The sequence below is a fragment of the Drosophila sulfurigaster genome, chromosome X, assembly GCF_023558435.1.
Source record: "Drosophila sulfurigaster albostrigata strain 15112-1811.04 chromosome X, ASM2355843v2, whole genome shotgun sequence".
Lineage (NCBI taxonomy): Eukaryota > Metazoa > Arthropoda > Insecta > Diptera > Drosophilidae > Drosophila > Drosophila sulfurigaster.
The window spans coordinates 12,843,075-12,867,438 of record NC_084885.1 but is presented as its reverse complement, the minus strand read 5'-3'; the positions used below and the strand labels follow the sequence as shown (position 1 = coordinate 12,867,438).

Here is a 24,364-nt window from a genome sequence, read left to right as displayed (position 1 = left end):
CTTTATAATATTAAGCAATTACGAAGCTTTAATTTCTTTTTTTTATCTGAATTACTTCAAAATGTTCCTTACATATTTTCTATTGTAATTGATTTGCAAAATTCTATTAAAATGACAGCTTAGCTTAAATGTGCATAGTTTACAACATTTCATATGCTTTATTTAATAGAGTTTAAATATATGTAAGTTCTCTACTTTCAAAATTGAGTATATCTTCTGAATTTAAAGGTCTATACATTCCCAACTGACTGCAAAGTCTGTCAGAGCCTACTAAATGGCATTGATGAGCATCTAAAAAGCTACACACAACAATGGCAACAATAACAATAGAACAATGCCATAAAATGGCATGCAGAAATTTTACAAATATTTCAATTGTTTGTCCTCCTCACAGAACGTCTCTCCATCCATCCATCTATCTATCTGTCTGTCTATCTGTCTGTCTGTCTGTCTGTATGTCTCTCTGTCTCTCGGTCTGTTCATCTGTCTGTGTCTGTGACAATGACTCCAACTCTACCTCTCTCTGTCTCTCCCATTCTCTCTCTCTCTCTTCCTCTGTGCCTTATTGTTTGTCTGTGTCTCATGCTTGGGCTGCATATTGTCTCCATTTTGTCTACGACTTGCGTAATTCAATTAAAAACTTGCATTAGCAGCATAAAACAAGAATTTTCTGAGCTGGAAAAACTATTTCATATGTATGGAATTTGAGCAAAAACTCCGAGACTTTGACCGACAACAACACACAGTTTGGCTTTGAAGAATTTTCTTGGCCAGCTGCGTCAAACTAAAGAGCGAAGCAACTTATAAATTAAATGTGATTTAATTAGAGAGAGAGAGAGAGAGAGAGAGAGAGAGAGTTGTAATCAAATTGTTTACCCCCGGTCCATAATCAATTTTCGATATACAAGCATATAAAAATTGCAACAATTATGGGCCATAATAAACAAAAACAGTTACAAGCAGCTAGACAAGAGTTTTGCCCATTCTCCTTTCCCGTTCCCGTCTCCGTCCCCCGTTCCTCATTCCACGCTCTCGTAATTATGAGAACTGCATAAAAATGTCGATTTTATGCGAAAAACGCGTGCTCTACCGGCGCTATATACTCTATATAGTATACATATATAGCAGAACCATTCCGCCTAAGTCTAATAAACATTTTTGTGATATACAATGCCTCACAATCCTGTTGGAAGAGAGAGAGAGAGAGAGAGTGAGAGAGCCAAAGACCTTGCTGGCCAAATGCGGAAGCCGGCGCGACCTAACACGACTCGTGCGTGTTTATGGCCAAGCAGCAGCAAGAACAACAACACAACAACAACAACAACAAGAACAACAACAATATCGCACAATAACAACAATTAATATGTACACAAGAGAACCTTAAATTAATAAGCTGACTTTTATATACATATTTTTCTTGCAGCGTGTGTTTTTTTATTTTCCTTCCTGCTTGAAGTTGCGTCAAAGCCACAGAGCAAAGTCCACTGCCAACAACAACAGCAGCAACAACAACAACAGCAACACAGAGCCTTGAGGAGGGGGCAACGGTAAGTCTATTTGACAAAAATACTTGTGCAAGTACACACATAAATAATATATATAAACTCGCTTTCATGATTATTGCACAAAAGGCCAAAAATTAAGCATCGCTAAATGTGTAATAAACTGTGCATATTACGTATACGCAGCGTGTGCACACAAAACAACCAACTGCGTTTGTCTAGCATAAATGTGGCGTTTGCCAGATTAAGTTAACGCGCAACTTTTCACTTGCCAACTTTCAAAATTGTCGCTTTAAAAGCACTAAATTGAAATCGAAATCAACTATAAAAAATGTTTGATTTAAAAATAGTTAATCAAGGCTGCTGCTGCTGCTGCTGCTGCTGCTGTGGTTGCTGCCATGCCACATGCATTATGTAGCAGCCAAGTTTTCTTTGACATTTGCAACTGAACTGAGGCAACAACGACAACAACAACAATGACAACTGCCCACGCCAAGCCCTTGGCAGCATTTGAAAACGTTTCGAACTGAAGCTGCAAGTTGCTTGGGCAAGTGAGAAACAGAGATAGACAGAGTGGGAGAGAGACAGAGAGAGAGAGAGAGACAGAGCAACTAAAGCGTTGAACATGCTGACAACTCTGGCAAAACTTGCCTCCAGTTTGGCGTTCATAATAATTAGTTATAATCGGATTTAGTCGGACCACGATGTCGATGTCGATGGCGATGTCGATGGCGATGTTGAAGGTGTCGTATGCTATGGCGCTGGCAAACACACGCCCACACTCAGCACACACACACACACACACACACTTAGAGAGACAGACATGGCTTCACTTGAGCTGCAACTGGACCGACCACAAACGAAATGGAAAACCATAAAGAAAAACTCGAACGCTGCTCTGTGAGTGGGTCGCAAACTCTTTGTCTATGTCGTCTGGCAGTTCATTATTATGCTCTTTTCCAACACGTTTTGATTCGATTCGTTAGCTCAAAACTCGCTGCACTAACTAAGCCAGCCAGCCAGTTGGAGTTGGAGTTGGTGTTGGAGAGCTGGAGTTGAAGCTGAAGCAAAGGCCCCACAACGCGACCGAAAACCAAAACCAAAACCAAAAATCGAAAAAAAAAACCGAAAAACCCAAGCCCGAAACCTGTATAGAAAAGACTCTCAATCTAAATTTATTGAATTGATTTGTATTTGTATTTCTCTTTCTCGATTTTGTTTTTTAATAGTTTTTTCCACGTTCACCTGTGCACCATTTGGTTGCACTTTACGCTGTGTCATGTGGCGACGACGACTTTCGATATATATTGTATATTGTATATTGTATAGCTCTCGCATATATAACTCAATTAGCTGCACACAACTGTGGCACCATCGACAAATAATAAAAAGAGATGACTCGACTTGCCTCGACGAAGACGACGAGAGAAGAGGCGGCATTCAACAATGTCATCAGCTGGCCTGGTCAAAAAGTCCAGAAGCTGCTGTTGTCGAACTTCTTCTTATTACCAAAAAACTTGTTGTCAGCACAAAAGTAGGTTACTTCAACAAACTATATATAAATTATATATATATATTTGTTCGTGTGTGAGTGTGTGTGTGTGTGTGTGTGTGGAGAACAGAACTTGCCGCTTAATTGTTGCAAGTTGTGGCTGCACAAAGAGAATCGCCTTAAAATAAAACTCTTCGACTTTAAGTGCAATTTAATGCTATTTCAATTTCAACTTAAATGACAAAACTCTCAAAAGGGTCTTAATAGAATTTAGTGTCATCGAAATGAAACGATTTCAAATTAAAATTTAAGAATTTAGTGTCATCGAAATGAAACGATTTCAAATTAAAATTTAAGAATTTAATGTCATCAAATGAAACATTTTAATCTTACAAATAAAAATGCTTTCAGTTGAATCGATAGTTAGTTAGTTTAATTCATCTGCAGCAATGCGTTATTAAGCGCTGAAGAGAGTAAGAGGAAATATGTTTGATCTGACAAATTTGACAAATTTACCACAAGTTGCTTACAACAACTGCTGCATATCTTGATCCTTTTTTTTAGAGATTAGAACCGATAAATTTTATTTAAGCTTACAAAAAAATCGAAATTTGTGCATATTTTGACAAGTTTGGAAAATAAACATACAAAATATTAGAAAAATAAAATGTAAATAAAAGAAATGAGAAACCTACAGTCAAATGTGCTCAACTGTGGGATACCCGCTACCCATTTTGAGTAAAAGCAAAACAATGCGGTATTAGAATATACCGCAAAAATAGTAACATTTTGCCAAGTGCTATATTTGTTATATGTATTGATATAGTACTGCATTGAAAATATACCATAGAGTACAAAATAATATACCGAAAAAAGTACTAAAATATACCGAAATCCATATTTGGTATATCGTTAAAGCAGTACCAAAATTCTCTCTCTCTCTCTCTAGCTTCCAAATTACGTTTCTTATTCGATTTTTGCCTTCTTCTGCTGACACAAATTTATAATACCCTTCTATTCCCTAAAAGTAGCGGGTATCATAATTAAAGGCTCATTTATAAAGTGTATTCAGGGGTATAATAATTAAAGGCTCATTTATAAAGTGTATTCAGATTTCGTCAAATTTCTGCCAGAATTTGTAGATATTTTTTTTAGCAGAAGCAACTCTGCATAGAATCCAGTTTCATGTTTATTTTTTACATGGGTTTTGTGGTCATTTCACAACAACAAATTTCAACATAGACTCAATGGCTCTTTGTTGCTGTTGTTGCTGTTGTTGCTGTTGTTGTTGGTGTTGTTGTTGTTGGTACGGATCGATCTTTTGGGCCAGCCCACACGGCCTTTCCACGTCCCCAATGTCTTGTGTCTTATGGCAAAAGTGTGGCTTAAAAACCCCGTTGCTGTTGCTTTTTTTTTCTCTTCACTATATATTTTTATTTGTTGTGTGTCGTGTGTCGGTTGTGTGTGGGCGAGCTTGAATGGAATAGAGAATGAAGGAGAAGGGGATTGTAGAGAGGGAGGGGAAGGCAGCATAAAATATGTTAATAAGGCTTAAAGTTATACAAAAAAAAATCAAGCGTCTTGAGATCGGCTCGCTGTTGTAATACAAAACCATAAACATGCATTTTCTTTCAAAGATTTTTGACAGCATTTTGCAGTTGGAGCTACGAAATCGAAATCGAAGTTGATGCGGTTGCTGTTGCTGTTGCCGTTGCTGTGGTCGACAGTTGGCATGATGACTTCAAGCTGGTTTGCGTGTCACTTTTGGGCAGGGATATCAGCTCAGCTTCATTCCGCTCTGCTTTCCCCCTTCTCTCCACAGAGTCCCTGCTTCTTTACCTGTCTTAATTTCCTGCTGCGCCCCTTGTTGCCTGTGTTGCCTGTTGCTACTGTTGTTGCTCTTCATCTTCTTCTTCTTGGTCGTCGTCGTCGTCGTCGTTGCGGCGGCAACATCTTCTTTTCTCAATTTCGCCTTCGCACGCTGCTTCTCCCTCGGTTGTTTTTTTTTTGGCCAAACCCAGATTGAGACCCATGGCTATATAGCGAGTGAGTGAGACCCACAGCACGAAATCAGTTAAGTTCAGGTGTTCAATTTACTGATTGAAATTCTGTTTCGATGTGGCCGAGCAACTTTCGTTCGCTCGTCGTCCAGTTTTCTCGTCTGTCGCTGTCAAGTTGCTTGTTTTTTTTCATTCTGTTTTTTTTTTGTTCGTCTTGGACTTCTTCTGATTTTCTGCTTGTTAAGCGAAGGGAATGAAGATGGAGAGAGGGACTGAGGCAGAGAGGGAGATGAAGATGCGCAGATCATCGTAGCAAAGGGGGCCACATATACACATGATTTTGTTTCATAATTTTTTGTTGTTGTTGTTGCTCTTGTTGTTGTGTAGCATGTCGAGGGAATTATGTTAGAATTATGCTAATGAGCCTGAGGGGTCTATCTCTCCCCCTCCCATGTGCCCGTCGAACTGTCAAGATGCTTTAATTATGCGCGGTCAAACACAAGTTTAGCGACCTTCCGCTTCGTCCCCCGGTTCGCGTGCTCCTCACTCGCTTAACAGCGCCGAAAAACTTTGCCTCAATTTCCGAGCGAGCAGCAGAAAAAGAACTGCAAAGTGAACTGATTAAATGTCAAAACGATAAGCTGGCAAATGCCAGGCGGCAGGACCTCACTTCACTCACTTCACTTCACTTCACTCACTTGTCCCTCCTCCTTCCCTTCCCGACTCCTGTCCCTCCATACAACATGGCATATACATAAACAAGTGAGTAGCCCTTTTTATCTCGAATTTCCTGCGCGCAGGACGCAACTTAACTTTTGCTGACTTTGTAGATAGTCCACACAAAACTTGAAAGGATCTCTCCCTATCTCTCTCTTTTCGTGTCTGTGTGTGAGAGGGAAAACTCTTTTGGGGGGTTGGGGTAGTTGCTGAGGTCTGCGTGGCCATTAATAGGCGATTTAAGTTTATTTTTTGCCAGTTTGCCTCGACTTTTTATTGACACTGGACTGTTGTGTGGCAATCTCTCCACCTCCCTGCCCTCTTTCTTTCTCCCTCTCTTTATGTCTTATTCTCTTGTGAATATGTCTGGCAACAGGATTTGTTGGTTTTTCTTTGACTTTGGCACTTGGTCCCAGCAGCCTTTTACTTGATTTGCTCAGGCAAACAAATTGACAACAAAGTGCAGCTTTCACACACACACACACACACACACACACACACACACACACACACACACACACACACACACACACACATGCATATGGGACACACAAATTGATTTTAATTGTTAAGCATTCCCTTTTTTTTTTAATTGTCCTAATCTCTGCCTAACTTCAAGCTGGCCAATATCCTTTACCTTTATTTGCTGCCATAGCTGTTGCTATTGCTTCCTCTCTCTTTATGCTGTTTCTTCTTCTTCTTCGTTTTCTTGTTGTGTTGTGTCTTCTTCTTGCTGCTTTGGCTTTCTCTTTTTGCAGTTGCCATTTTCATTTTGTCAGCAAAAGTCCTTTAAGTAGCCCCTTTTTGCAAAGGGTTAACCGGTCCCCGAGGGCCATTGCTGTGCCTCAGTGCATGTGTGCGTGTCTCCAACTCTGTGCGTGTATGTGTGTGCGTGCGTGTGTGTGTGTGTGAGGAAGCCATCGACATTGACTTTAGGTACAGTTGACACTTTAACTGCTAGTTAATGTCCCATTTAAGATTGAGCCTGATTTGTCTTGATTTTGCCATCGTTCTCTTTTGTTATCTGCATCTCGTTCTCTCTCTCTCTCTCTCTCTCCCTCACACACACACACACACTCTGTCTCTCTCCCACTTTCACTTCAATTAACCTCACTTGTCTGTTAAGCCTGACAAAAGCTGCAGCTATTATTACGGCCATCACTTGCAATTGCTGGCTGCTACATCACTGTCTGTCTTCTGCTTATAAACTCTTGGTTTTAGGTTATTTATTGTTGTATTGATGACTGAAATAAAGTTAATATGCAAAAACATTTGGTATTTAATCATACTATATTATATATATATTATGTTTTTCAAACATTTTCTTAAAGCTATTCAAAATTACTTGCATTAAATAAACAGAGTAAAATACAACCTTTCAATAGAGCTTCTCTCTCTCTCTTTCTCTTTCTCTTTCTTTTACTATGCACTCTCCGTCTCCCTCTCTCTCTCTCTGTCTCCTCTTTCCCTTCTACTTTCGCTTCTATTAATATCAATTGACTACGAAGCCTGACCTAAGCTGCAGGATATGCGCGACAATCAGCTTTGATTACGGGCATCACTTACAATTGCTAACTGCTACATCACCCATAACTTTAAGCTGTCTTCTGCTGATATTTTGTGGGAGTTGTGCACTTCTTGTATCAGCTGCTGGTGTTTGCTTTTTTTGCAGCTGCAATGTGGGCCATTAAATCTTTGACGTAGAAAGTGGCCCAACTCAAGTCAAGAAGCAAAGTCGAAGCCAAAGGCAAGCGGCTGCAAAAGCGGCTGCGGTTCAATATAAATTTTTCAAAAGTTATTTGAACCAGGTGGGCTTTTTATTGATTTATGAGAGAGGCTGGTCGCAAGCAGTCAGTTGGATGGTCGGCTCGTTTAGTTTGGTCATTTGCCTCGTCTGCTACATGGCAGCTCCCCAATGAGGCCAAAACTCAAAGCCGAACTGTAAATGACAAAACTCTCGCAGAGCGTTGCCAGTTGTGTATGTGTGTGTGTGTGTGTGTTGTGAGCTAAAGGAAGCTGAACATCCGCTGCAGCAGCTTGCATCTAATAACTAAAAGATGATAATAATGCCAGTCTCTGAGAGCAGCATTCGCTTCAGTCGCTTTTAGTTTGTTGTTTGGGGACTCAAGTTGGGGTTTGGCTCAAGAAACTGGTTCGACCGGGGCAGCAAAGCAAAATAATTAGCATGGGGCACAAATGGGCGATGGGCGATGAGTCCACCAAGCTCACATTCATCACAAAAATAACTTCATTGCAGACTCTTGGCTTGGCGCTGGACTTTGGTTGTTGTATGTGCGGTCGGTTATGTTGTTGTTGTTGTTGTTGTTGTTGTTGTTGCAAGTTGCAAGTTGCAGCAGTTGCAAGTCGGGCGTTGCCGCAGCACCTGTTCCCCAGTTTGCAGTTTGCAGTTTGCAGCACATTGCCCGACTATAAATATCGCAAAGATGCTTGGCATGCTGCGTAAAGGATGCTGCACACGCATGCTGCCTGCTGCATGCCGCCTGCTGCAGCTGCAACATCTTGCGACCACTGGCCACTCGCTCCAGCCCCAGCAGCAACACTTGCAACAGCAGCAACAGCAACAGCAGCAGCAGCTGCCTGTAAAGGAAGCCCATTGGCAGGGAAGTGACGCTGACAAAACAAGCTGCCTTCCTTCTCAACTGCTGCTGCTTTGGCTGTTTGCTCCCCACACTTTCCTCCCCTCACTTTCCTCGCCACTGCTTCGTCATCTTCCTTGCTGCCCTCATCGATGCTGCTGTTGCTGTATCGATTGGTTGACCAGAGACCAGCTAAAGATTTATGTGTGATAAGCGTCGCCTGAAAATAATTACTGTATCTTTTGCTGCCAGTTGGGGCAACTCTCTGGCAACTTGCAACGGCAAGCGGCAGCAACATGCGGCAGCGAAAATTGAAAACTAGAGCGGAAAACGTTTCGAACGGAAATGTTTTTGTTTTGCCAAGTGATTGGCATTTTGGTATCAAGCTAAACTGCCCAAGTCCCATGCTTTGCAAATCCGTCAAACAGCAAAAGAGCGAGACAGCACCACAAATAGATCAACAAATAGATAGAGACAGAGATTGGTAAATCAAACAGCTTGATTCGAAAATCTTTGAATACATATCGACTGCATATTGATTCGTGAGAGCGTTGAAAATATCATTACAATTCGATTAAAGAACTTTCGCAACATTTGCTCAAGATTGATGTGAAACCATTTTCAAAGCTACAAACAGCTTTCTATGCTAAGTGGAAACAACAAAAAAGATCGTCTATAAATTATTTAGTTTCTTATTTATAAATTGCATATCAAATTAATTCATAAAAAAACAAGCTTCTTAAGCTAGATATTTCATTAAGTTGGGAATGATATGAGCATGAATGAGTAGAATTTATTTACTTTTACATTTATAAATTACAATTGTAAATATTAGCTAAATAGGGAAGCTGATTTCTTTATCAGCAGTAGACAAATATCATTTAGATATTTATTTGACGAAAAATTGCACAAAAAGTGAGATTTGAATTTTTGGTTTTTAAAATAATTTCTTCATCAGCAGAATATGAAAAAGTATAATTGATTTTAGAGTTGATTTAGTTATTTATTTGAAGAAAACTTGCAAATCAAATAACTAACTACACTTCAATCATATTTTTAGGCAAATCACATAATTCTTGATATTCTTAGAAGCCAATTTCTTCATTAACAAAATACGAAAAAAAAGTATAAATGTAGAAGTTAATTTTTGTAATCTTTTATTAACTGGGGAAGTCAACGTTAAGCTAATTTCTTCATCAGCAAAGTAAATATCGGTTTATTCCAAAAAAAAGGACAATTTCGACTGAGTTGCTGTCTAAATATTGCCACAAATGATCTCACGTTTTTAAGTTCAATCGCAAGCTCTACAATTTTTATATCAAATGACAACGCATTGTTTATCAAATCGAGTTGAAAGTGAAATCTTTTGCTGTCCGACAATTACCAGCATTAAGATAAAAGTTACAACGAAAAGATACGAGACGGAGAGGAGAGGAGAGTAGAGGAGAGGAGATGAAATAGTTGTGTACGTGTGGTGTGGATGGGGCGATAAACGAGCGTGTCTATAATCACTTTTAATTAGCGATGATCGCGATGGTCTCGCAACCCAAAAAAGTTCCCCAATGCATGGCATGGCATGGCATGGCTCTAATTTTTTGTAATTTCCAGGTCTTCGGGTCTTCAGCAGAGCTGCATGCGTTCTCTCGCTCTTCAGCTATCTCTGTTTCTCTTTTCTTTTGGTGAAGTCTAACGGAAGCAAACGCGGTAATCTTTATTTCGTCTACGTCTGCGTCTTTGTCGTATTTTATTTGTCTTCGTCGTCGTTTATTTCGTTTTTTGGAGTAGTGCGTTTTGGAGTTCTGTTCGGTTTTATGGATTTCTCTGCTTCTTTTCACCTTTTTTTTATGCTTTGCTATAATTTTCCCCCCCGCTCCCAACTGTGTGTTTCGGGGAGCGCCAATTTCCGTATAAATGCAATAAAAACAAATAACAGCCGCGAACTACAAGAAAACAAAATTAGTTGAAAAGCAATAGACGCCAAGTGGCGGAAGCGAACTACTTACTACACATGTATGTCTGTGTGTGTGCAAGTGTGTGTGTGCAAGTGTGTGTGTGTGTGTGTGTGTGGAGCATATGAATATGTGAACAAAAATGCGTGAGAAAATCCATGCAGAGGGCGCAGCTGACGACAAGCCAACCAACCGCTGACAGGTGCGAAGAGGGGAAGAGGAGAAGAACTATCGGAATTGGAGCCAACAGAAGTTGATGGGTGCGAGGGAGGGGCACGGTGGGAATATGCAGCCCTGCGGCTGATTGGTCAGATTGTGCTAATAGATAGCTATACACACACACACACACACACAGTCATAACTCAGTTTACTAATCGATAGATATCACTGCAGGTATAAAATAAATGAAGGCGACTTGCAAAATCATTAGTGCCTTGGTTACGCGAATACTTCAGCGAATCCTTTGTACTCTCAATGTCCTTGAACGAACATATGATAGATGTGTGTGGGAACTAGCCAAGCCGTCTAGAGTTGGGAATTACATGGGGGGAAAAATTGTACTTAATAAATTCAAATATTTTCGGCTTGGATTCTTAAAATAAATACGCAGTAAAATAAATAAGAATTTTATAAAATTGTAACTCCAAATTAAAGAATTTCGATATCAAGAAATTATCAAGATTTATGCAGAGTATTTAACCTAGATTTCTCTCTGTGTAGCCACCTGCTTTTCCTTATAAGTTCCTAAAACCTGCGCCCACACAACGTTACAATAGTTATCTTCTATTATAATATTCCTTTGAGTTCAATGCTTTGTTGTTGGCTGTGCTGCTCGCAACTTAATCGATATATGTATGCAGAAAATCAATAATTTTGCAGAGTAGCAGCACGGAAAACTTGCAAGTCTAGGTCAATAGCCGTTTAATTACGCTAGGGTTGCCAACAGTAGCAGCAGTAGACTGCTAATTGCTCGCGTAAACGATATGACAATCAAAAAGTTTTGGTGTTTAATCCATCAATAAATTACACAAAAATATTGAGTTGACCTTGTCGAGCCAAACCAAACTGAACTGTTTAATAATGCGGCCAATAATTGACAGCAGGGTTGTCTCGTTAATCGATATTCAAATTAGCGATAGAGTTTTTCATTTCCACAATATAACATAGTGGTAATTAATTTGTTGAGCAAACGTCGCGCTATTCGATAATAATTCTATTTACTAAATGGAGCAAGTTTTGTTTCTCTTTAATAAAAGTAATACTTACAGGGTTGCCTTCCCTCCCTCCCTGCCTAAGCAGTGTCTGGCAACCCTTTTCCCAGTTTTTTTTTTATGGGGCAACATATCATATTTCGCTTCATTTTTTTTAGGTTTTTTTTACTTATGACGCGACGCGCACATTTTTCACATTTTACGAATTGCTGGCTACATTCTTACACATTCCGCTTTATGGCTACATACACGTGTTTCCACATGTCCATATGTGTGTGTGTGTGTGTATGAGTGTGTTACTTGTGTGTGTACATGCATAAATACACAAACATATTTCGGTTGTCGTAAAGCTCTAGGCCGCCTCGCACTTAAGACTCCGCAGACACTTTTTTCGTTGTCGCTGTTATTTTTTTTTTATTTATTTTTTTTTTTTTTTGGGGACTGGCTAATTTGAATGTAATTCCCTTTTGTTTTTCTTGTTGTTGATATTGTTGTTGTTGTTTTTCGCGCACGTACGAGACTGTCTGCACTTTCAAGCGCGCCGAAAGCATAGAAACAACATAAATAAAACAAAATAAAAACATGGACCCGGCCCAAGCAGCAATACGGCGAACATAAACAATAAACAACAATAAACAATAAACGTAATAATAATACTTTAAAAGACCCTGAGGCAGTTGTTCACGAATTTGTACAACAAAATGCAAAATGCAAAAAGCAAATCATGAAAAAATATTCCGTTTTGCGATTTGAACTACGCTTCGGTGTCGTCGGGCTTCGTTGAGTAACTGTAATTGAACGAAACTCAGGGCAAACAAATTAAGCGTTGCATACTTTTAGGGCGTGCATTGAAATTCCTCCAACACTTGACTAATGTCTCCATCTCTTTCCATCTCATGTGCTTCTTTGCAGCCCACAATAACAACACACAGCATGACAACGAAGCGAAAAGAGACAACAACGATGGCGACAACGACAACGATGACGATGACGATGACGATGACGATGACACTGATGATGAAGGCGCTGCTGGTATTGTTGACATGGTCTGTGGACACGGCCAGCTGCTCGCCCTCGTCGCTGTACACGAGCTATCAAAACCAGAGATTTGCAATGGAGCCACAAGACCAGACTGCTGTGGTCGGTGCCCGTGTGACACTCCCCTGTCGCGTCATCAACAAACAGGGCACTCTGCAATGGACCAAGGATGACTTTGGGCTCGGCACATCCCGGGATCTGAGTGGTTTCGAACGCTATGCGATGGTCGGCAGCGATGAGGAAGGCGACTATTCGTTGGACATTTATCCGGTGATGCTCGACGATGATGCGAAATATCAATGCCAGGTTAGTCCTGGCCCGGAAGGCCAACCGGCCATACGCTCCACATTCGCTGGGCTCACAGTTCTGGTGCCGCCAGAGGCACCGAAAATCACACAGGGCGATGTCATATATGCCACCGAGGATCGCAAGGTGGAGATTGAGTGCGTTTCGATTGGCGGCAAACCCGCAGCCGAGGTGAGTGTGCAAGCCCAAAAGCCAATGTAGACAATTTTAAACCGACAGACACGAGTATCCCGAAACGAAACCCATTTCGAGGGGGAACCTGGCTAACAATCAAACCGCAGCCTGTGTGTGTGTATGGAGAGAGCAGCACTTTCACACGAGCTGCGCTCGAAACTAATCAAACAAACAATGGATGTCAGCCAGACGATGACTAACTGACCACCTGACTGACTGCGACTAACTGACTAACTGACTGTGGGACTAACTACCTAACTTGGTTTTGCTCCCCAATTGAGTTAGCCCACCAAAAATTCCATGCCATTCCTCAACATCTCTCTCTCTCTCTCTCGCCCATGTCTCTGCAGATTACATGGATTGATGGCCTAGGCAACGTTCTAACGGATAACATTGAGTACACAGTCATACCGCTGCCCGATCTGCGACGCTATACGGCCAAATCGCTGCTGCGGCTCACGCCCAAAAAGGAGCACCACAACACGAACTTTACGTGCCAGGCACAGAACACGGCCGACCGCACCTATCGCTCTGCCAAAATACGTGTCGAGGTAAGAGACAATAAAATCATCCGTCCACCGTCCACCGTCCACCTTTCCCCTCTTCAGCCAACTTTCGAGAGTGCTGGTCACCATTGCAATTTTAGCATCGTTCGGCTTTAGCTATCTATGCGCTGACGCGTCACAGTCAACGCTTGAGCTGCACTATCAATATTCCTGGGGGATGTTCATCCCCATTCCATTTCCCACAAATTCAGCACGATTGCGTAGGTCAGGGGTGTTTCTTTCTTTTTTTGTTTTGTGGGGATAGCTCTTGACAGTGATGGGCTAATTCATAGCGAAACATGAAGCATAAGGCAATGTCCGAGAGTTAAGTGAAAGAAGCCGGGGACTTACAGCGACAGGCTGTTCAGCCTGTCAGTCTCCAGTGTTAAGCCCTGTCAATGGGCCTGGGCCTGGTTGTGATGATGTCTCAGCTGCGTGTGGCACTCAAATGTTGTAATTAGTAAACTGATTTCTTAATCTTTTGCATTCGACAACAGGTTAAATATGCGCCCAAAGTCAAGGTGAATGTCATTGGGACAACGGCAAGCGGAAGCGGTCATGGCAATGCCAATGGCAATGGCGTTGGCAATGGGAATGGGAATGGGAATGGGAATGGACTCACTCACCCGTTGGGAACTGGCGTCGTTCAGCGTATTGTGGAGCATGCACAGGTGCGACTTGAGTGCCGGGCCGATGCCAATCCGAGCGATGTTCGTTATCGTTGGTACATCAACGACGAGCCAATTATAAACGGTCAAAAAACTGAGATGGTAAGTGTTCCTCCCCCTCCTCCTCTCTCTATCACTATCTCGACCATTTCTCTTCGACTCGATGATGTTATGCAATTGTGGTTGGTGGAACATGATTGCTGCACTGCACTGGCCACGTCCACATTCCATCAGCGAGCGGGGCATAATTAGAGCACAACTTGCTTGTGTTGTGCTTTGCTGTGTTGTATAATAATGCTGGCCACAGCGATTTTGTCATGCCAATTACAACTCTAGCCACACTAGACTCGATCTCTCACAGAACCAGTTGCGCCAGTTGGCCGGAAAGCGCTAACGTTCCCACAATTTGCGCCAATCTTTTAAGTTTTCCCCTCTATCTCTTTCGCTCTCAGGTCATACGCAATGTAACGCGCAAATTCCATGATGCAATTGTCAAATGCGAAGTGCAGAATTCAGTGGGCAAGAGCGAGGATAGCGAAACACTGGACATTAGCTGTAAGTATTGAATCAACTTCTGAAGCAACTTTCAGAGCTAACCCCAAACTCCGCATCCAGATGCGCCCAGTTTCAAGCAGCGTCCGCAATCCATGGAGGCCGATGTGGGCAGCGTTGTCTCCTTGAACTGTGAGGTGGACAGCAATCCCCAGCCGGAGATTGTGTGGATACAACATCCCAGCGATCGAGTGGTCGGCACCAGCTCCAATCTGACCTTCAGCGTGAGCAACGAGACAGCCGGACGTTATTACTGCAAGGCCAATGTGCCCGGCTATGCCGAGATCTCAGCGGATGCCTATGTCTACCTCAAGGGTTCACCGAGCATCAGTTCACAGCGTACACAATACGGTTTGATTGGGGATACGGCGCGTATCGATTGCATTGCCAGCAGTGTGCCGCGTGCCCGCCATGTCTCGTGGACGTTCAATGGCCAGGAGATTAGCTCGGAGTCGGGACATGACTATTCGATACTGGTGGATGCGGTGCCGGGCGGTGTGAAGAGCACCCTGATCATACGCGACAGTCAGGCGTATCACTATGGCAAATACAATTGCACCGTGGTCAATGACTATGGCAACGATGTGGCCGAGATACAACTGCAGGCAAAGAGTAAGTAGAAGAGTAAGGCGTTTGTTGAGTTGTCTTCCCTATGCTAATCTTTGCATCTTTACTTTGCTTACTTTTCACCCTCGGTGTTAACAGAGAGCGTTTCGCTGTTGATGACCATTGTGGGCGGTATTTCGGCGGTGGCCATTCTCATGGTGTTGACCATCATCATACTGATCTATTTCAAGTGCAAGAAACGCACCAAGCTGCCGCCAGCCGATGTCATTAGCGAGCATCAGATCACCAAGAACGGCGGCGTCAGTTGCAAACTCGAGGCGGGCGATCGCACCTCCAACTACAGTGATCTCAAGGTGGACATCTCGGGGGGTTATGTGCCCTATGGCGACTACAGTACACACTACAGTCCACCGCCACAGTACTTGACCTCTTGCTCGACCAAATCCAATGGCAGCTCCACCATACTGCAGAACAATCATCAGAATCAGCTGCAATTGCAACAGCAGCAACAACATCACCAGCAACAGCAGCAGCAGCAGCAACAACAGCAGCAGCAGCAACAACAGTCGACAGTGCAGAGTGTGCCGATGACTTTTCTGACCAACAGCAGCGGAGGAAGTTTGACCGGCAGCATTATCGGGGCAAGGGAGATACGACAGGAGAACGGACTGCCCAGTCTGCAGTCGACAACGGCATCGGTGGTGAGTTCGTCGCCAAATGGCAGCTGCAGCAATCAGAGCACGGCAACAACCACCCATGTGGTTGTGCCCAGCTCGATGGCCTTGAGTGTGGATCCGCGTTACAGCGCCATCTATGGCAATCCTTACTTGCGCACATCGAACTCATCGCTGCTGCCACCGCCAACGGCGGTTTAAGTGGAGGTGAGATGGTATGACGTTTGTTAGGTCGTCGCTGCAGACGCAACTGCAACTGCAACTGCAACTTCCCTTAAAAAGCCAAACTCTCCAGCCAGCACACTCGTAAGACTGATCTCAAAGGCAACAACAACAACAACAAACAAAAATAAGAGAAAATACAACTAAATAAATAAAGCATATTCAAGTGGGCGCCACAGCCACAGTCGTTGGGCGCCAAAAGTACCGTTGCATGGTGAGGCGAGCAAGAAGGAAGAGGAAGAGCAGGCGGTAAGTGCTGAGGCAAGGCAAAACCTAGCAAACGATGATTTTTTTAGCAACCAAAAATTCGCATTAGCTTAGAACGGAGAAGTGAAAACCGAAAAGTGGAAGTGGAAGAGGAAGAGGAAGAGGAAAAGGAATAGGAAGAAGAAGAAGAGAGCTCATGCCAGGTCTGATTAGGCAGCACATACACGTTAACTAGGCTAACCACTAATTGTAGTACAGATAGCTACACTGACTACACACATACATTACATACATACATACATATACTTAGTATTTCACATTATAATATTACGTATTTTAATTGGATTTTTTTTTTTTTTTTTTTTTTTGTGGTGTTTCATCGTCAGTTGCGCAAGTTGCTGCGACTGCTTTAGCTTTAGCGTGACAAATTCAATTTTTTTCGCTAGCACGTAAGGTTAATAGACTATTAAGCTAGGATGTTGCGCATTTACAAGTCCTTAGAAACTTGCTGCATGTTAAGAAAACAAAAGAAAACAACAAAACAAAAACAAAAAAAGAAAAGCCTTACAAAGATTATTTATTACGAAAACCGACATAAAAAAATACAAACACCAATTGATAGACAAGTTAATTACAATTAAATAAAAATATACAATGGAAAAAAAGAAAATGAAACTTTTGCGTAGCCTGATTGTTCGCTTTGTGCACACAAAAATACATTATCAACTTAACTTTCAACTGTTGAGAGCATATCTTAAAGCGTTTACAACTAGATTAAACATATCTCTCCCCCTAAACAAAATGAAACAGATTATCATCTAACTCTAGCTCCCTCTCTCTCACAATGAAGCAGCAAAAGGTGCGCAAAAAGCAAAAAATACAAAAAAAAAAAATTATTTATAGATTTAAAAATATTGAAAAAAATCAAGATATTTATTAAATGTGCTTGCAAAAAAAAAAAAACAAAACGTATGTGCATATTGTATGTGCATTGCTTAAGAAAATTATGCCAAAGTACCTGATAGTATTTAAGCCGAAGAATGTTCTTCTTCAATACATATATATAATTTTTTTCATCATCGTCGTAGCTTAAGTGGTTTTTTTTTGTTCTCTAGAGTGTAGACAAAATGGAAGCGTATTTCAATACTCGATTGTCGTAGCTAAAAAATACTTAAAACTCCTTTTTAACAGTCGCCTTAACTTATGACACGCCCACATTTAAAGCTCAGCAAAACAAAGAGAAAAATGAAAAAGTTTACATCGAAATTATCGATTGAGAATGCATTAAATAAATACAACAACTCATAAGTTCAATTGTGCTAAGTGTACTTCTAAGTGTATAACGATAATTAATATACATTTATCCTAGCTGTAGTACGCCATTAACATACATAGAGTATATAGTCTATAGTTATATATACATATTATATATATATACAATTAGAATAGTAATTTTTTTTTGTCGTCTAACTGATAATATAGAATCCCTTCGTCGTTAGCTATATATATTTTGATATATGAATCAAGCGCATTTCATAACAAAAACAGAAAAAAAAAAAGAAAAAAACGGAAGAAAAAAAAAACACATCACTTCATTTTAATGTTTATTGTTTCAATTTTCATTGTGCATTTTTGTCTGTGCGCCTATTTAGCAATTAAGCGACGTGAATTGCATTAAAATTGCTACATTTTTAGCTGTCGATATTTTTTGTCAGTAATTAAGCGAAATGAACAAATGTTTTATGTATACAAAAAAAAAAACGAAAACAAAAAGAAACAAGCAGGCAAATTACAGCAAATAAACAATTACTTATATATACATATAAAATAAAAACGAAGAACAACAAAAAAAAAAACGAATAAAAATGTATTGCAAAAAAAAAACGTGGAGTTTTATTTTTTGTATTTATTTTTGTTTTTCTTTCTTTTTTTTTTTGTGTGTAGCAACTTCAAAGTGCAGCTGGCTCATCATTAGCTGGCAACGCAGCTGGCCTCGAAAGTCAAATAAAGCGGTGTAACATTTGTGATTGTGGCGGAGGGTTGCTAAAGGGAGGGTTGGGGGTTCCTATATGGGGGGTTAGATGGTGTGTGCGTGTGTGTGTGTGTGTGGTGTCACATCACGTCAGAGAACTGTCAGCTGTAAAAGCTAAAAATCAAACAAACACAGACACAGGCACGGGAATTAAAAAGTGCCACCCAAAAAGCAGGCATATATGTGTCTGTGTGTGTGTGTGTGTGTGTGTGTGGGTGAGTAAATTTATGGTAAGCAGTGTACGGAATGAAATGAAATAAAGGCCGTTGACAGGGGCAAACTGGAAGCGAGGAAGGATTGAGGATTGAGGCGAGTTGACAATGCAAACAAACGGCTCGCTAAGCTCGACTAAAAATGCTTAATGAGTGCGTAAGGGTCACACACACACACACACACACACACACACACACACACACACACACACACACACACACACACACACACACACACACACACAAACACACACACACATATGCACATATAGAGCTGTGCTGGAGCTGGAGCTCTGATTCTGGCTGCCGCATGATCCGCAAGAAGAAAATGTTGCGGCGTCGCGCACGACGCACATTAAACTAAATTAGTTGCCTTTGTCACAAACGACCCTCGAGCAGGCAGACCCGTCAGCAGCTCTCTCTCTCTCTCTCTCTGGCTCGCAACCTGTCACCAAACACACGCATACACGCAAGCAGCAAGTGGCAAGTGGCAAGTGGGGTTGGTTATAACTACACTACGTGCACTTAGTCGTCGGAAGTTGCAATTGCGGTTTACTGTGTTAATTGGCATGACATTGTTGTGGCAACGAAACTATCGTAAGTTGCAGGTTACCACTTGCCACCCCGCACTCCCAGCCTGCGTCGCTAACGGATCAGCCGTGGCAATATCCACAGAGCCTACAACCTAGCACATGCTTCCCACTTCCCTTTTGCCACTTGCCACACGGCACTTGGCGCTTCGCCTTCGCTGTACTACGATAAGCTGCAGTTTTGCTGACAACTGCCAGCAATTCCAGCATACATTGAATTTACTTTTGCTACTTCATACCCTGCATTAAGCGAAGTACAGGCAAAGGGGTAGCTTGTGAATCTTAGAAATCGATCAAGTAATAACTATACGAAAACTATAAACTATCAACGTATTATCTATACGAAATTATAGTATCTTTTATGTATCAGTTATGAAACATCCTTCAACTACTCAATCAATAGTCAATCAGTCACTCAATCAGTAAGTCAGCCAGTCAAACACTCAATCAAGTAATTAGTTTAATTGGCAGCAATGTAGTTAGTTATGAATCAATCATGAAGTTAGTCAATCATATATTTAGTTCATTAGACGCTCAATCAAAAGTAAATCATTTGATCAATCTGCCAGCCCAATATATTTGATTTAGTTAGTCAGTTATCAACTCAATCAACTCTTAAATCACTCAATCTAATATGAAATCAGAGGTCAATCAGCGAGTTACTTAGTCAAGTAGATTTTGAAGTACAATTTGAATCATAACACTTTTCAATAAATTGGTTATTAAATCTATTGTCAGTAAATCATCTGTCAATCATTTATTTTTCCTAAATAAATAATACTATTTATATTTTTCAATCAGTCTATCAATCAGGCAATAAAAGTTATTTTAAATAACCAATTAGTTTGTCAATCAACTTCTAAGTTAGTCAATCAAACATTAAGTTCCCTAGCCACTCAATCAACAAGTTAATGAATGCTGAAGTTGATCAATCAGTTAAATTTAAAGTATCCATCAATTGGTTATTAATCAATTGATCTTTACTTAACAACGACTGCATGCTCCTTTTTTTATTATAAATAGATTACTAATCAAGCCGTCAGCTGATTAGGTAAAGCGTATTTTACTTTGCAAATTTGTTTGTCAATCAATCATTGAGTCAATCAAACATTTAGTGAAATAGTCGCTTATCAGTAAGTAGACCGAACACTTTTGTGTGCTCTGTTGAACACAGGGCATCTCGAAGTCGAGCATGCCCGAGTGCAGTGCAATTTTGTTGCTTCATTTCGTAGGTTTGCTCACGTGCTGAGCAAATTTCTTTAGAGCAGTGCTTCGTTAAACTGCCACCCACTGCCACCCGTTCCCCTTTTCCCCTTCCCCATTCTGTTTTCTGTGTTTTTTTGTTGTTTATGAACAATTGGCGGCTGCAGTGCGGATCTCGTAGTATAGTATAGCTCCTACACACATTGGAGTTGTAGCTGTAGGGAGACGCCTGACGCACGTCATTGGCAACAGAACGCAGCGCAGAAAGAAAACAGACAGACGCAAAAAACGGACACAAGTCGCACGAAGAGTTACGATTTCATTAACATGAGATATGGCGAGTGCCTGGGCCTTCAAAATGGGTTGAGTGAGTGTCGACTGTCGAGTGTGCATGTGTGTGTGTGTGTGTGTGTGAGTGTGTGTGGAATGCCAATGCATTGTGGTGTGAGTTGATTGGGGTCGTCAGTGGGTCGCATTGCTCTCTGTTTTATGACTCAAGTGGCTCACTCTCATTGTAGTTCTCCCTCCGACCCTTCCCCCTTCCCCCTCCTCTTCCGCCACCCTCAGTGTCGCAGTGCGTTGCGTTGTTAATTGTTAACGCTATAGTGAGGGGTGGGGGCAGTAGCAGCAGCAGCAGGTCCCCCATCCCATTGGCCGTGTTCGAGGAGGGTTGTGACTTTGGCCATATGATTAGGAAATGTTTTGTTTTTCACTATGCACTAAAAACGAAATGGGCAAAACGTAGCACACATACACAGTGGTGGGCAGGGGTTGGCAAGGGGGAGAGGCAGAAAGAGAGAGCGAGTTAGAGAGAGAGAGAGAGAGTGAGAGAGGGGAGCCATAACCGAAACTTTGGGCTCGGGGTGATGTTGCTTAATGTCCTGGCGACCCGTTGCTGTGTAATTGCTACTGTGTGTGTGTATGTGCGAGTGTGTGTGTGTGTGTGGGTGAGTGCTGCTCATATTCGAGGCAGAGGCGAGTTGAATTTCTTGAATTAATAAAATGTCTTCATTATTTAAATTGCACGCACGACCACAAGCGTAACCCACCCAAATGTGTTGCCCAAACAAAAACCCGCCAGCTGAGTGTGTGTGTGCGTGTGTGTCTCATACATATGTGCTGGTCGTTTGTCGTCAGTCGCTCGCTCGCTTTTGTCCCCTCTCTCTCCCCTTCTCCCTCCTCCCTCTCTCTCACCCTCTTTGCGCTGTTTGGTGCGGCCAAGTTAATTAGCAGCTGGGGAATTGTGAAATATATTAATATTGTACACTTTGGTAGTAACCCCACCGCACCACCCAAACCACCAAATAGCCATACTTCCCATTCCCCTTCCCTTCCCCCTCGGTTGTGGCCCTTTGTGGCCGCATTGGGACAACATTGTCAGCCGGAATGGCCACAAGCGTGGGCCCATCTTCAGTTCCAGCTGCAATTGTTATCGATAGTCACGTTAAGCCAATCAAGTGAGTATTCTACAGCATAACAAAAACAATAAAAAAAACTCCCCTTATTAAGCATTTACTGCAATTTCAATTGAATTCTATTAAATATTCCAATTTTATATATGAACGTTTACGATTGAAAAATACTATTGTAAACACTATTTCGAATCAAAAATTTAGTTACAACAGCTTCGGACAGTAGTTTTTAAATTACACAACTATTTCTTTCATTTTGGGTAGTATGATAAAATACATACGAGTAGTTTTTATTTAATTGTGAAGCCTTTTTACAACATGTAGTTAAATATTTTAGCGAATATGGATATATATTGCAATAAAAAATATTAAATATTTAACCTACAAGATATGAAAATATTCTGGCAAAGGTTGTAAGGTTTTAATACACCTCAATAGCTTTAACCCTCTAAGCCCCAAGAGTGCCTTGAGGCACTCATTTACATACATTGCGTTATTGTGAAAAGTGGCATTAGAGGGTTAAGTTTATTGTAAAATAAACAATGCAATGGCAAAAGTTTTCTAATTTTACCCAATTATTCTGAAGCAAACAACTTTTAAGCCATCGAAATTTTAATTGTTGTTTTCTATTTATACAAATAAGTTTTTATCATTTTATATATATATGTTTTATAATATAATTTCTCTAGTCTTATTTTGATTATCTATTTCTAATGACAAGATTTCAGCATAATACGATTTAATTTCAAACATATTCTTTGGATACATTTTTATATGAATATCGCACATAATTCAGTAACATGTTAATGATACGGATTAAAAAAATTAACAAACATACTTTTAGAATAAAAAATCTAGGAGAACAATTTCATGATTTTCATTCAACAGAAATTTTCTGGATCAGCTATAATCAATAATAATTATTTAATAAATACATTGCAAGTGTAGACTTGAATTGCTATTCAAAACAAATATTAGGTTTGCATCAAATTAAGTATACGATCTCATCAATTGCTTAGCGAAACGCAAAAAAAATTAAGTATACGTATTTGAAAATGATCGAAATATAATACAAATTATTAGCGTTTGTTAGCGTGGCGTAAAAATTAGAAGACCAAAAATCCAAAATTTGTCTATCACATTCATTAGCTTAACAAAGTGATAAAAAGAACGACAAAAAATATTCAAGTGCTTTGCAAAGCTCGCATTAGTTACGCAGCCAACCCATAGATGGCGCACGCACACTGGTAATCGACGATCGAACGACGCTAGCAACATTCAAGTTATCATTTTGATTACACAAAACCAAAAAAACATAAATTCTTTAATTATAGAACTACAACAAATAAATGCACAACTGTATGGCGATAAGAAGCACTTTGAGGGGGGGAAGCTTTGGCCAAGCAAACAACTATTTGAGGCCGCCGGTGACTTCGATGGCCGCGCCATTGACATAGGCCGACTTCTGGGAGGCAAGGAAAGCGATCACCTCGGCGATCTCCTCGGGCTGACCCAAGCGGCCAAGCGGACAGCGTTGTACCACCTGTTGCTTAATGCTGTCGGGCACCACGGCAACCATGGGCGTGTCAATGTAGCCGGGGAGGATGCAATTGACACGAATGCCAAATTTGCCAAACTCCTTGGAGGCCACCTCGGTGAAGGAGATGACGCCCGCCTTGGTGGCCGCATAGTTCGCCTGCCCAATGTTGTTCATGCGTGCCACAATGCTGGACATGTTCACAATGCTGCAGTCTTTCAGCTGTTGATCGATCATTGCCTTGGCAAACTGTTGCGTCACCATAAACGTTCCCTTCAGATTCACACTGTACACATCGTCGTAGTCGTGCTCCGGCATCTTCAGCAAATACCCATCGCGGGTGATGCCCGCCGAATTGATCACAATGCTCGGCGCCTGCTTGAATTTCGTCAACGCTGCGGTCACCGCATTCTTCACACTTGTCAGCGATGAGACGTCCACTTCAAGGGCAGCCGCACGATCAGCGCCGCCCAACTGCGAGGCTGTCTCTTGTGCTGCCTGCAGATTGCGATCGGCAGCAATCACCTGAGCGCCATCACGTGCCAGAATCCGACAGGTGGCACGACCAATGCCCGAGCCGGCACCTGTAACATCAAATTAGAGGGAGGGTCAAAGGTTACGGAGTGATAAAATCAAACCACAAACACGCACCTGTTACAAATGCCACCTTGCCAGCGAGTAATCCACTTGCCATTATAGCTCTCTATCTGTGTGTGAGTGGGGATCTAAAATCTAATCAGCGCAAGCGGCGACGAACCAGCAACGATGATGATTGCCAAAAGAAAACAACATAAACAACACGCCACCAGCTGCGCAGCTTTTGAGCAGTGTGACCAAAGGTGGAAGCCGCGAAAATGCGCAAAATAATTAATATTTTATATATCATATGTGAGGAGCAGATTTATCAATCGCTTTATTTGTATTGAAAGCAAAATTAGTAAAACTGACTCTCTTTAA

At 41.3% G+C, this 24,364-nt stretch overlaps 2 protein-coding genes across 3 annotated transcripts in view; one reads left to right on the top strand and one right to left on the bottom strand.

Annotated features, from left to right (window-relative positions):
* LOC133847504 (irregular chiasm C-roughest protein) overlaps positions 1 to 18,201 on the top strand; it is a 260,979-nt gene extending 242,778 nt beyond the window's left edge. The window contains exons 1-7 of one of the 2 annotated variants that reach the window (XM_062282606.1): positions 1,458 to 1,547; positions 12,381 to 12,983; positions 13,337 to 13,537; positions 14,029 to 14,301; positions 14,652 to 14,754; positions 14,815 to 15,363; positions 15,457 to 18,201. In XM_062282606.1, coding sequence (XP_062138590.1) covers positions 12,402 to 12,983; positions 13,337 to 13,537; positions 14,029 to 14,301; positions 14,652 to 14,754; positions 14,815 to 15,363; positions 15,457 to 16,193 — 2,445 coding nt within the window. In that variant the 5' untranslated portion in view covers positions 1,458 to 1,547; positions 12,381 to 12,401 and the 3' untranslated portion in view covers positions 16,194 to 18,201. Of the gene's footprint in view, positions 1 to 1,457; positions 1,548 to 12,380; positions 12,984 to 13,336; positions 13,538 to 14,028; positions 14,302 to 14,651; positions 14,755 to 14,814; positions 15,364 to 15,456 lie in introns of those variants that run through there. The other variant, XR_009895168.1, reaches the window with a different exon arrangement.
* A 4,993-nt stretch (positions 18,202 to 23,194) lies between these two features.
* Positions 23,195 to 24,220, bottom strand: LOC133848493 (estradiol 17-beta-dehydrogenase 8). The gene is made up of 2 exons (XM_062284089.1): positions 24,059 to 24,220; positions 23,195 to 23,991 (listed from the first exon to the last, which is right to left on the bottom strand). The coding sequence occupies exons 1-2, from the start codon at positions 24,099 to 24,101 to the stop codon at positions 23,282 to 23,284; spliced, it is 753 nt and encodes a 250-aa protein (XP_062140073.1). The 5' UTR covers positions 24,102 to 24,220; the 3' UTR covers positions 23,195 to 23,281.
* Between the last annotated feature and the right edge of the window lie 144 nt (positions 24,221 to 24,364).

Bases quoted from the DNA above. Each gene is read 5' to 3' on its own strand.
- LOC133848493 (XM_062284089.1), bottom strand. From the start codon at position 24,101: ATGGCAAGTGGATTACTCGCTGGCAAGGTGGCATTTGTAACAG. The intron at 23,992-24,058 runs GTGCGTGTTTGT...TTGATGTTACAG, and splicing joins CAAGGTGGCATTTGTAACAG to GTGCCGGCTCGGGCATTGGT.